General features: G+C 36.0%; 1 protein-coding gene across 3 annotated transcripts in view; it reads right to left on the reverse strand.

Annotated features, from left to right (window-relative positions):
* The window catches only part of CRY1 (cryptochrome circadian regulator 1), a 93,604-nt gene that overhangs the window by 24,811 nt on the left and 54,398 nt on the right, over positions 1-14,395 (reverse strand). For all 3 annotated transcript variants that reach the window (XM_001499213.6, XM_005606567.4, XM_070254076.1), the window contains exon 2: positions 8,475-8,583. In XM_001499213.6, coding sequence (XP_001499263.1) covers positions 8,475-8,583 — 109 coding nt within the window. The remainder of the gene's footprint in view (positions 1-8,474; positions 8,584-14,395) is intronic.

The raw sequence follows: 14,395 nt of genomic DNA on the forward strand, positions 1-14,395 counted from the left end.
GGCCTTCCACCTGCTCATCTGCTGGCTGATGTGCCAGACAAAAAGCACAAGGATATCAAGAAGGAAAGTCCCTTCTCTCTTGCTATATGACCTTGCAGAGAACCACCAGCAGTGTCTACTGACAAAGCCTAATAGCAAGCCAGCTGACAAAGGAGAAATGTTGACAGTGTCCAGCTTCAGTATCATAAGGCAGGGGAAAGAAGGGTGGATTTGGAAGTGAGACGAGAAATTGATTATTGCACATTTATTTTCTCTATTGTTTACTTGCTTTCTGTTTCATTGATTTCTATTCGTCTCTTTATTATTTCCCTTTTACCTACTACTGGTTTAATTTTTTTCTTCTTTTTCTATTTTTCAAGGTGAAGCCTAGTTCTTTGATTTCTTCTTTTCTAATAGACTATCGAAAGCTATTAATTTTCCTCTAAGCACTGCTGTGGCTGAATCCCATAAATTTGATATATTGGGTTTCTACTATCATTTGGTTATAAATATTTGCTATTCTTTTGGTATTCATTTTTTATTTAATTCCGTTGAACTCAGAGAATATATTCTGTAAGATTTCAGTCCTAAATCTATTGATACCTGTTTTGTGGCTGAGCATATGGTCTATCTTTGTGAATGTTTCATATGCACTAGAAAAGAACATGTCTTCTGTAGTTCTTGGGTGTAGTGTTCCACAGATATGTTACATCAAATTGCTTGACAGTGTTATTCACCTCATCTGTATCTTTACTAATTTTTGTATATCCTAACAATAACTGAGAAGTGTAAAAATCACCAACTATGACTGTGACTTTATCTATGTCTCCCTTTAGTTTTATCAGTTTGAGATTCATGTATTTTTATGCTGTTAGTAGGTACATATACATTTACGATGCTTATATCCTCTTGATGTGAGACTTTACTCTTTATCTCTGGTAATTTTGTCTTGAATTCTATTTTCTTATGCTTACTGTTTGCAAAGTACATTTTTTCAGTTTTTTTAACTTCAACCTACCTGTTTCTTTATATTTTTAGAGTGTCTCCTCTGGTTAGCATATAGTTGGTTCTTGCTTATTTTTTATTCAGTCTGACAAACTGTGTCTTTTAAATGGAGAGTTTAAAGTACATCATTTACATTTAATGAGATTATTGATACAGTTGGGTTTAAATGTACCATCTTTGTAAGTTGTCTTTTTGCCCATCTCTTCTTTTGCTCCTCTCTTTGCCCCCATCTTCCTTCATTTGAATGAGCCAAATATTTTTCGTATTCCACTTTAAACTGTTCTATTAACTTTTTAGAAGTAGCTCTTTGTGTTATTTTAGATCACTATATGCATTCTTATCACAGTACCTTCAAATCATATATTACTATTGAGTAATGTAAGAACCTACATATACGATTCACCTTCTTCCCACCTTGTATGATCTTGTTGATTTTATTTCTATAGATGTTATAAGCCCCATAATACTGGCATTATCCCCTACAATTAATTGCTATTAGTTGGCTTTAACTTGTCAATAGCCCTTTAAAGAAAATAGGATACATATACATAACTGAAAATAATGAAAAAGATGGTCTTTTATATTTGCCCATATATTTAGTGTTCTTCCTTCTTTCCTGCAGACCCTGTCATTCGTCTAGAATAATTTCTTTCACTCAACAGAGCTCCCATTAGTATTTCTTGTAGTATAGATCTGCTATAAATGAGTTATCTCTGCTTTTGTCTACCTAAAAAGCCTTCATTTTACCTTTTTTGTATTAATGAAAATTTTTGCTAATTTAACATGGTTGTTTGTAGTTCTTTAAAAATATCATTCCATTGTTTTCTAGACTTTATTGTTTCTGATAAGAAACCACTCACCATTCTTATGTCTTTTCTCCTCTGGCTGCTTATAAAATTTTCTATCTTTGGTTTTCAGTGAATTGTCTATGATATGGCAAGATGTGGTTTTCCTTGTATTTATGCTCTTTGGGGTTTGTTGAGCTTCTTGGTACTATGAGTCGCTGTCTTTCATGAATTTTGGAAAATTCTCAATCATTATCTCTTCAAATATTTTTTTTCTGTCCCAATCTCTCTCCTCTTTTACTCTTGTTCTAAAAGTTTCAGACACTCTGTTCCCTTAAAAAAAAAAAAATCTTCCTTCTCTTCATGCTTCAGTTGGGATAACTTTTATTGATTGTCTTCAAGTTCACTGATCCTTTGTTCTGCTCTGTCCAGTCTGGATAACCTCATCAAATAAATTCTTCATTTCTAATATTGCATGTTTCAGTTCTAGAATTTCCATTTGGTTCTTTTTAATAATTTCCATTTTTGCACTGAAATTGCCATCTATCCACATATACTTTTTACTTTTCAACTAGACCCTTTAATATCTACAGCATAATTATTTTAAAGTCCTTTATTCTAACCCCGGCATCTGCATCAACTCTGAGTCTGTTTCAATTGACTGTTTGGGGTTTTTTTTTACTTGATTGCAAGTCACATTTTCTTGCTTCTTCATGTGTCTCATAATTTTGTACTGTATGCCAGGCAATGGTATAAAAGAATAGAGATGAAATAATATTTCTCTCTAGAAAAGTGCACAGTCTTTGCTCTGACTGTTACAAGTTGAATTAATGTAGTCTATAATTGAGCTGGGTCTAGGCTTTGTTGCTGCTTTAAATTCCATTCAACACTGGCTTCAAAGTTTTTGAGGGCAGGATCTAGATTTTTCTTCAACAGGGCTTAAGACTTGAGCACTGACAAGACTCCAGATGTCTCTCTATGCTTTACAGGTCTACTCACTACCCTTACAAACTGCAGGACATATCTCTCTGTTTGCCTGTCCACCCATCAGTTTTATGGTTTCTGGGAGAGTTCTCTTTGTTTTCCAGCCCTGTCCCCTAATTTTCTGCACCTCTGGAGACATCTTTCTACCCTGCTGTCCTGACCCCAGCTTCGGGAGAGTGCTACTTTTCACTAAGTGAATACCCAGTGCACTTCAATGCAGGATCTCTCTCAGCTCTTCTGCCTTTCCCCAGCCTTTCACACACTGCCACTGGTACTCCATGAAGGCACTGTAGGAAAGAACTGGAGAGTGAGTGTAAACTTGCTCTGTGCTTAGGGCTTCTTGGGGATTCTAATCTGCCAAGTCAGCCCACATACGACCAAGAAAAGCTTGGTAAAATTTCTTCTAGTTTCACTTCATTCTCAATTATAGTGGGTTCCCTTCTCTTCCTACTGTGCCTCCAGGGATGTAGCCACAGGTCTCTTCTTTCCTATGAAAGATGCAACCCTTTCTGGGATTTAGTTTATTTAGGGTTCTTTGTGTCTTCAACTCTCTGATATGTTAAAAAAACCCTATGATTTTGTGGTAGATTCACGTTGTTCTCTCATTGTTAAGATGGAAGTGATGTCTATGGTAACTTTCTACATCTTAATCAGACGTGGAAGTCCCCATCTATTCTTTAGTGAGGGCTTTATTTTTTAAGCAACATGTGGTTATCTTTTAATTCAAATACTTGAATATAGCAACAAGATTGCATGTAGTACTAAAATATTTTCATGTGAATAAGTGAATATTAATTTTGAAATTTTTTTTTTTTAAAGATTTTATTTTTTTCGTTTTCTCCCCAAAGCCCCCAGGTACATAGTTGCATATTCTTAGTTGTGGGTCCTTCTAGTTGTGGCATGTGGGACGCTGCCTCAGCGTGGTTTGATGAGCAGTGCCATGTCCGCGCCCAGGATTCGAACTGACGAAACACTGGGCCGCCTGCAGCGGAGCGCGCAAACTTAACCACTCGGCCACGGGGCCAGCCCCATTAATTTTGAAATTTTAAGCACTGAGATTTGTATCCATTTCTGTGTATCACAATTACTTGTTAACCATTCAGAAGGCATAATATGAACAACTAAATGAATGTAAAGTTTATAAACAGTCATGATTAATACTGTGAAAATAAGAAATGTAAAATTTGATAGAAAAACTAAAAATTACAAACGACGAAATTCTTGGGAGTAGCATTTAAAGTAGTATAATTACAATAAAAAATGTTATCTCACACAATAACCCAAATATAAAGAAGGTGAAGCTCTAAAAATTTCCATTCATCCATCCACTACCCCTTCCTTTATTCCATAAATCTAGTCTCAGGGTTTAAAATACTATTTATATATTGAAGGTTCTTAAATTTAGTCCAGACTTCTCCCCTGAGCACTGGACTAGAATGACTACTCAACAAGTATATTTAGATGCCTAAAAGGCATATCAAACTCAAAACGTTTACAAGTGAAATCCTGACTTTTCCCTAAACTTGTTCCTCCCATAGTCTTTATTTCATGCCGTTTACCCAGCTAAAAACCTAGGAGTCATCCTTGACTTTCATATACCACATATAAACAAACGCTATGGACTCTATTTTAAAAACATATCCAAAATCCTCCACTTCCCAACACCTCTACTGCTATTGTAGTCCTAGTCCCCACCATTTTGTTCCTGAATAACTGCCAGGGCCTCCTAACTGGTCTTTTTGCTTCTGCCTTTACAACACTTCCACACTCCCACGTCTATTCTCTACAAACAGCCAGAGTGATTCTTTGAAAATATAAGTGAAATTATGTCACTTCTCTACTCAGAAATCTCCCATGGCATCCCATTTTACTCAGAGTAAAAGCCAAAGTCCTTAACATGGCTTATAAAGTCCCATAACCTGGCTCCCTGCAACATCTCTGACTCTCTCTCTTCTTTTCACTCACTGTGCTCTGGTCACACTGGCCCTCTTGCTGTTCCTAAACAAGTCACAGCACACTTCCACATCAGGGCCTTTGTAACTGCTGTTCCCTCTGCCTGTGACACTCTTTCTGCATGTTGCAGTTATCTTAGAAGCTTAAAACAATTCATTAATTCTTAGCAGCTTAAAACAATTTATTAATTCTCTTAAATTATTAATTAACTAGATGGCTGGGTCTTCTGTTGGTTTCACCTGGGCTCACAGCCTGGTCTGGAGGACCAGAGATGCTCTCTCTCACACATCTCAGATCTTGTGCTGGCTGTTGGTTGGCCCTCTCTCTCTACATGTGGTTTCCCGTAATTTGACATTCTAGCCCAGGTTTCCTTACATGGTACAAGGAGCATTCCAAGAGAGCAAAGGTAGAAGTTGCAAGGTTATTTGAGGCCTAGGATTTGGAACTCAATGTCCCCTTTGACACTCGGTCAAGACAAGTTATAAGGTCAATCCAGATTTAAGGGAGTGGAAACATAAACTCCACCTTTTGATGGAACGAGCTGCAAAATATTGTGGATTCAATATATCAGACCCCAGATATCTGTGTGGCTCACTCCATTCCCATTTACTCAAATGTCACCTTATCAATGAGGCTTTCCATGATCCCATGTAAAGTAACTACTCTTCCCTCACTTTGACGCTTACTATCCCACCCTTCACTTTAGCACCTATCACCACCTGACATTGCACATTCACTTGTTTGTTTACTATCTGTCTTTCTCCATTATAGTGTAAGTTCCGAGAAGGTAGGAACCTTTTCTGTTTGGTTCACTACTATATCCCCATCACCTCGAACACTGCCTTGGACGTAGTAGGCACTCAATCAATATCTGCTGAATGAGTTCTCTTATTCAAACGAGCATAAAATAATTAAGCAAGAACCCAAAATATCTCAAAAAGAATATAAATTTTTATGCATGTGAAGTGTTAATGGCTTTATATGTTCTTATTTATTTATTCTGTGATTTCGAACAAAACATTTTATTATGCTTCAATGTGTCCATCTATAAAGACTTTAGCCGCACGTCTCTGTTTCTTGGATATAATGAGAATGTTTTAAACCGATACTTTAAACTCTTCATAAAAGGTCTCTGCAGGGCCTAGAATGTGTATGGTCTTGGTAGCTTATCAGTCTGGCACCAAATGTGCAAGGTGCAAGATTTAACGGAATAATAAGAATAATTCATGTAAGACACCAGTGATTAAAGAGTGTCATCCAAGTTTTGCCTAGACTAGTGTCTCCTAAGTTTCTTTATTATTGCTTCAGTAGAATATGAAAAAAAGACACACAAAAAAGCATCTTATCAGCCTATATTAAGTCAGAATTTAACTGAGAAAAATTCTAAATAGAAAACACATCAGAAAAAAACAACAGTTTATCAGACATATATGGGTATACATATGTGGGTATAGCAATGCTCTGACCCCATTCCTAAATCTACTCAATATAAATAGAATGAAAGAAGTGAATGCTCTAGAGCAGAGGAGCTGCACACTAACTAGAGGAGCTATCAGTACTAGAAGCACTCTTACCATCCCAATAAACTAAGCTTTTCCCAGGCCTGAACCAGCTTTACCTCCAATGTGGGAAACAGGATTACTTACCTATTAAAAATGCTATTTGCTAATAATAATAAAACCAGGGGCCGGCCCAGTGGCGCAGCAGTTAAGTTCGCACGTTCCGCTTCTCAGCGGCCCGGGGTTCGCCGGTTCGGATCCCGGCTGCAGACACGGCACCACTTGGCAAGCCATGCTGTGGTAGGCGTCCCACATATAAAGTAGAGGAAGATGGGCATGGATGTTAGCTCAGGGCCAGTCTTCCTCAGCAAAAAGAGGAGGATTGGCAGTAGTTAGCTCAGGGGTAATCTTCCTCCCAAAAAAAATAATAATAATAATAATAAAACCAGAGACAATAATGTAAATGAGTCAGTTAGTTACCAACAAAAGGATCTCCTCCCTCCAAGAAAGTGGGGGCCTGAAGGTTAGGAGTGGGAAGGAGACCTGCCTTTTATTGTATATACTTTTAGGCTCTTTTTTTTCTTCAACATATGCATATAATAACTCTAAACAAAAAGTAAAAATAAAAATATCAATACAATAAAAAAGGAACTGATTAGGAGTCCTCTATGGCTCCAGATACGGTAAATAAATCTGAATGGAAGTTTTCATAAATGACATTTTATACAGACTACTGTATGCAGCCCGAGGAAAAATCAGAAGAAATAAGCACTCTATGTGCGTTCATACATCTGTGTTTTATGGCTCATATGAAAACCACTGCCTCTTTGCCAAACTGACAAAACAGGACATCATCTAAACGCAGAAGATAGTTTGATCCATTAATACGCTATTCTAGGCAGAAGAAAGCTCAAAACAAAGAACACGAAAGACTTGTTGGATTATAACAAGCATTTTAAAAACAAGTAGATAAAGGTTTGTTATTTTAAAGCAACAAAAATCCTCTTAGGATTCATTTTACTTAGACCACACGGACTTAGAGATAGAGCTGACAATTATCCACACATACTCTCATACTCATGAGCTGCTGATAAACTGTTACCATTGTTTCTGATATGCTTTCTACTCAGGACTGTTCCATGTATCTAGGTTAAATTCTGACTCTTAGTAGCTACAGTAGTGAATAAACTTTAATAAATTTTCACTAGCCAAAACTGTTGCATTAGCCAAACCCTAAATATTAAAAAGGTTTCTTTCATACCAATGAAAAGAGGCTCGGTAGTTTTTGATTTCCGACACTGGGGACATTCTCATTCAGGGAAAGGAACTGTTCTCTACTGCATTAGATATAGAAACATTGCTATTACAAAAATTTGATGAATCAAACAGTTGCAAGAAAAAGCAGCTATATATTAGTAATTCTAATGGTAGTAAAGAGGAAGGGATGAATACAAAAAGCTCAGCCAAGAAACTCAGCTTCTGCTCTGAGCACTTCCATGAGCTAGTTGTATGACCTTGGTCAACTCATTTAATCTCTCTAGGACTAATTTTTTCATTTGGAAAACAGGGGGGAAATAAGACTAGGAGATTTTTAAGATTCTACCAAGTTAAAAAGAAAACCCTACAATTTTGTATAATTGGTTCCATGTTGATCATTACAGCCCTTTGATCCAGAAAATCCTCTTCTAAGAATTATCCCACAAACGAAGTGGCACATGTCAGCAAAGACATGTATATCTGGACGAGAATGTTCACTGACAGCATTATTTGTATTAGCAAGAGGCCTTTGGAAAAATAACTAAATGTTCAGTAGAAAGCCAAATGAGAAATTAGTAGCATATCTACACATTGGAATAATACAAAGCCATTTAAATAAAGCATGGCATAGAACAGTGTGTTCCCATCTTGGCTCTAAAAAGGGGGATGGTAACATATACATAAACACACATATAAATCTATCTATCTACATATAAACACATACACATATACATTCTTATTTATGCAAAGAATATTTCTAATAAACACACAAGAAACTGAGTGTAGTTGTTGCCTCCGGCAGTTTAAGATAGAAGAAAGATTTAACTTTTCACTGTAAACCATTTTTTTCACTGATTTTGCCACATATAACTTTTTTATTAAATAAAGAAAAAACAACAAAATTTTTATTTGAAAATACTTATATTCCCCACACTTACCCAAAATGCTTTATTTACCAAATATGTGTCTTCTCTGACAAAAGATTATTTTATGCAAATATTTTTCAAATTACCTTGAAAAGCCTGGGAAACACATCTGCTGGCTGTCCACGAATCACAAACAGACGAGAGTTTAATTTTCGCAGATTGGCATCAAGGTCTTCGAGACATTGAAGCAAAAATCTAGAGAGGAAAGTATTATTAAAATCCTTAAAAATATATATTTAGAAGATATAAAGTATTACAAAATCAGGCTTTTCTAAAAGTTGAAATGCCAATCCCATCATCTTATTACCTCTTATCATATTACCTCTAACTGATACATAAATTACTGTTTCCAGAGCCGACCTGGTGGCGCAGCGGTTAAATGCTCATGTTCCACTTTGGCGGTACAGGGTTCGCTGGTTCGGATCCCGGGTGTGGACATGGCACCACTTGGCAAGCCATGCTGTGGTAGGTGTCCCACATATAAAGTAGAGGAAGATGGGCACGGATGTTAGCTCAGGGCCAGTCTTCCTCAGCAAAAAGAGGAGGATTGGCAGTAGTTAGCTCAGGACTAATCTCCCTCAAAAAAAAAAAAAAAAATTACTGTTCCCAGAAACCATACTTACAGTTTTTAAAAAATTACAGCACAAGTTTCTTAGTATTTAAATAAAGCTCCTAAATTAAATCACTAACTTTCATTAAATAATAGTGACTGTTAGCAAAAGTTTAATTTGTAAACCTAAAAATTATATAAAGAAGTAATTAAATAAATTGATCTCATTGTTTAAACCTGATGTAATGAATTCAAGTTCATATAGAAAAGCCACTTTGAAAAATCTAGAATGTTTTCTACTGTAAAAAAAAAAAAAAGAGAAACATCCTATTTAATCACCCTGAGCAAGTGAATAATTTACGAATTTGAGTCCTTTATTAGGGGATAATTGTAATTATCTAAGAGAGAGAAAACATAATGTTCATCTTCAAGTTTCTAATCTAATTAAAGAAAGACACTGATAATAAATGGATGCTAAATTATATAGTGCTAACTCTGAGTGTAGAGAAGGTCAGATTAATTTTTTTTTAAAAAAGGTTTCACGAAGCAGGTGGGGCTAAAGATTTTTTTTTCAATGAAATAAGTACCAACAAGGCTTACACATAACAGACATCCAGGGAAATCGTGGGGCAATACAAGAAGACTGTTTACTGTGCATCTCCTATTGTGAAGAAATGGACCAGTCCTCAAGAGCAAATCCGAAGGAGACGTCACCTCTGCAAGGTTCGATCTCATTGTTTGCCTCATGTTAATTTTCTCTTAACATTTCATCTAGATTCTATTCTTGGTTGGACATCGCTTTTTTTTTGTGGGGGGGGTGAGGAAGATTTGCTCTGAGCTAACGTCTGTTGCCAATCTTCCTTTTTTCTCATTTAAGGAAGATTAGCCCTGAGCTAACATTTGTGCCAATCTTCCTCTATTTTTTGTTTGTGGGATGCCTCCACAGCATGGCTCATGAGTGAAGTAGGTCTGCACCTGGGATCCAAACCAGCAAACCCAGGCTGCCAAGGTGGAGTGCACAGAACTTTAACCAGTCGGCCATGGGGCCAGCTGTCTCAGCTGGATATATCTTATTTCCTCTTTTATGTTTACATACTTCTTTCATGTTTTTGATCTTAAGGTTAAATATTTGTTTGCCTTTTCCACAGGCCATAGTGCTCTTTGAGAAGCGATTGTGTCTTACTTGTGAAAAGGAGTGGTTATGACAAATGGAAGGGCATGTTTCAGAACTGCATTGTCCAAAATGGTAGCCACTAGGTACATGTAGCTATTTAAATTAATAAAAATTTAAAATTCAGTTCCTCAGTCACACTTGCCACATTTCAAGGCCGCTCAACAGCCACATGTGTGGTGAGTAGCTACCATATTGGACAGCACAGGTGAAGAACATTTCTGTCATTCCAGAAAGTTTCTCCCAGACAGCATTGTTCTAGAAGGTTGTTCAAGCTAGATCATTTTGTTCTCTTTGCCCGTTCTGATCCCATCATTTCACCAAGAAAGCCTTAATCTTTTACAACTGTAGATATCAGTCACATCAGTATACCTAGTCAGGTTTAACACTCTTTCCCCTTTTGGAGTCATCATCTCTATGGCTTGGGGAGTCCCAGTGCTATACCCATGAGGACGTTAAAGACATCCCACCATTTCACCTGAGGAAGTCTCACAGTTGTCCTTAAACAAACAGAAAACAAGCTTTTCTCTCCTCACGTTTATATTTCACCACATCCCCTTTCTGTCTTGGTTTGGAGTCACCTACCTAATACTCCATCCCAACTCCAACCCACCATTACCACCATGCAAATACTATGGGAGAGAAATTGTTGTTGTTATTGTAACAATATGAAAACACCTGAGTTTTGTAAAATTATCCAGAACTATGTGTAACTTATCATGTTTGGTGATAAATGTTTACTGGGAAGCATCTAGTTTTATGTATTTGCTTGGCAAGAGTTTTTAGATACTAGGAGTCAGATCAAAACTTAAGAAGGTGAATGAACCAGCTATTTTAAGTTTTCTTAAACAGTACAAAACTAAAATTTCCTGGAAGGATGATCCAAGGCAGAGATAATCCTCAAATCTCTTTTGTACTATTGGTTTCAGTATCTTTTCTACCAGAGCTGGTAGAAGTAAGTAGCAAGAACTCTCCACATTCAACTTTTCGGCGGAAATGTTTCTATGTGGTATAAGCAGGTCAACGATAGACAGTTAAGAGGACCTGATTAATTCATAAAATGAGTAAGCCTGGATTAATTAATAATTGGCCCTTTTATTTTTCCCTTTCTTGTTCACAAGCTGAATATGCATTCTTAATGCTTTTCAATAAACATTCTATGAACCAAACATTGTACAGAATGATATGGACTGAAGCAATGTGTTACAATGGAAAAAGTTTTGCAACCAAAGAATTAATTTTGTTTTGGCACTTCTTTAAACAAAGGAATAGAAATTGTATTCAGGTACAGTGTTTTTCTTCCATACATGTTATTTATGGTGTTTTCTTCCACAGTATGATGTTTTTCTTCCATAGACATTATCACTCACATCACTGTAATTTCACATAAAAATTACAGAGGTACATTAGACTCAAATATAAGTACTTTAAAAAAGAATATAGTAATTTGTACTCAATTTTTTTTTCATGAGGAAGATTAGCCCTGAGCTAACATCTGTGCCAATCTTCCTCTGCTTTTTATATGTGGGTCACCGCCACAGCATGGCTGATGAGTGGTGTAGGTCCGCACCCAGGATCCAAACGTGCAAACGCAGGCTGCCAAAGCAGAGTGTCCTGTATTCAACTACTACACCATGGGGCGGCCCCTGTACTGAAATATTTTAGGTAGAAAAGATTTAAGAAAAGAAAGAGGACAGGATGAAGGAGAACACACAGTGACGCTGTCCTGTTACAAAGCTTTTTGCACTATAACTTTTAAAACTACATGCATATATTATTTTGATAAAATAAAATTTACTTTGCATGTATCTACTTATTTTATATGTGTATAAGAAAATAACTTACCAAGTTATTAATATTAGCTATCCAGGGGGAGTGGGAGTTTGGGGTGGGACAGAGGAAGAGACAAACAGACACTTTTTACTTTTTACTTCACAAAAGGTATAAAATTGGTAATCAGCATACACTCCTTCAAAGTAGGGAAAAAAACTGAGAAATACCATATCTACTGTAAACCTGGTTTAATACATAGCAAGTATCTTTTGAAAGCAATAGATATACTTATATGGCATCAATTTTCATGGTTTCATAATATCCTATTACACAGATGTCCCATAATTTAACAAATCTAGCAACAAATTACTACACTTCAGTCAATCCTGAAAAGTTCTAATTTCCTCATCTGTAAAATTGAGATAGTAACACGACCCACTGTTGTGAGAATTAAATAAATGAACAATGAGAAGCTCTTAGAATATGCCTGACTCATAGTAAGCACAATTATATTAAGTGCTATCTCTTATTTTTTAGTCCCCTCCTTTCTACTACTTCTATTCTTGCTACAATAATTCTAGTCTTTGTTCTCTCTTGCTGGTATTATTTACTGCAATGCCTTAAAATACATCTGCTACCAACAATCTCTCTCCACTCTAATCCATTTTATTCATAACATCAAATCTTCCTGAGGCACACTTTCCCATACAAAGGTCTTCAAAGACTCATTCCCTATAAAATAAGGAACAAATTATTTTGCCTGGCCACTAACTTGGGGTTCCAGGTTCATCTCCTACCACTTCTCTTTCCTTCCCACCAAACCAACCTACTTCTCTTTGCCCCCTACAATCTCCTGGAATTTGATCCATGCTTTTCCTTTGGCCTTGAATACTTTTCCAATTCCCATCTCATCAAGTTCATATCCTACTAATCTTCAGTCTTCCAGCTCAAAGTAATTTCTCTATCTTCTGGACTGTCAAACGACATAATGTATCACATCCTAGAGAAACTTTCAGATTGTACCTAATATTATAGCTATCACATACATATTACCTCCTCCTCCTGCTGGATTTCAAATTAAATATCTCTGTCTAATTCCTAACTACACAGTTTTCTTAATCTGTGTTTTGGTTTCTACATTTGGCAAACATATCTCCTCATGTGCCTTATACAATTTGTTGAAAAGACTAAAAATAAGATAGAATAACTTAGTAGGGTTGTCTTGTGCAACTGTAAGGAATAGAAACAGCATACAATCACCTAATAGAATCACTAGCACTTGGTAAATATTCATTAAGCAGAGTTATAATTGTTCTTCCTTTGGAATAATGTATGTTTTTGAAAAAAGTAACATGTATTTCTATTTGTAAACACCTGGGCATGACAACAGAAGACAAAGAATTCATTGGACACCTACACCTATCCAGGGAATCATCTTGAACTCATATCTTCCACTGAACGTGACTTCGAACAAAGGTTTGAGAAAAATCTTTCCCAGAGACATAGCAAATGTGGATATAAATATGTAAATATAAAAGATACAGTGCAATTAAGACCCTGAATCAACTAATCTTTAAGCATATAATTCTTCCTTGATAATACCACAAAATAAAACCTCTAATAACCCCATGTTCAAACTACCGGTTCATTGACAGGTATGATTTCTTTTTAATGCTGAATAATGATACTTGAAAGGGTGTTATATAAAGTCTAACTTTTCATCCTTTACCCTCAACTAGAGAGAAGAGTGAGTTCTGTCAGAGTTCAGATTCAATGTATCCCAGAGAACACACCAATTTCAACCTTTGTGTATTATAAATGCATGTGCCTTACAACACGCATCCACTATTGAATGGAATGATTTAATATAATATTACTTTGAAAATACACAGGGTACACTTTTAACAGGAACATATTTTCAGACCTTCTCCCATTTGGGAAATTTACTGTTTTCTTGAAATGATAGACATTTGAAGGCTCAGTTAATAATACTACTAACTACATGTAACAGGACAGGCCACATGGCAGTAAAACTCACTATATCCCTTCACATAATTGTATTGCCTACACAAAAGCACAGTTTTCATGTTATTTAATTATAATACTAATTGTACCAGTTCCAATTAAACTGAAGAGGTGTTAAGTGAGAAAATGTTATTTCTTCACTTTAAACATTTTAAGGATTTTTTTTAAACCTTCCAAGATCACTACCTTATTGCTATCAGAAAAAACTACTTGCAGTGAGCTTCCTTATACCATTTCCAAAAGATGATTTCAACATGAATCAACAGAAATAGTTTCTTAAAGTAGGTCATTGCTATAGCAACCAGTGGGTGGTTTGGTATACTCCCTTCACAATGACCTACTTTCTATCCTGTGCTAAAACAGCTTTATATAACTAGAATTTCTACTTCTGTCTATAAAATAATCTAAAAAAGGCAATGGTAAGATACAAAATAATCCGATTGCTGTTGAAAACAAGGCATTATCAATTAACATGTATGTTACCAGAA

The sequence above is a fragment of the Equus caballus genome, chromosome 28 (genome assembly GCF_041296265.1).
Source record: "Equus caballus isolate H_3958 breed thoroughbred chromosome 28, TB-T2T, whole genome shotgun sequence".
Taxonomy (NCBI): Eukaryota; Metazoa; Chordata; class Mammalia; order Perissodactyla; family Equidae; genus Equus; species Equus caballus.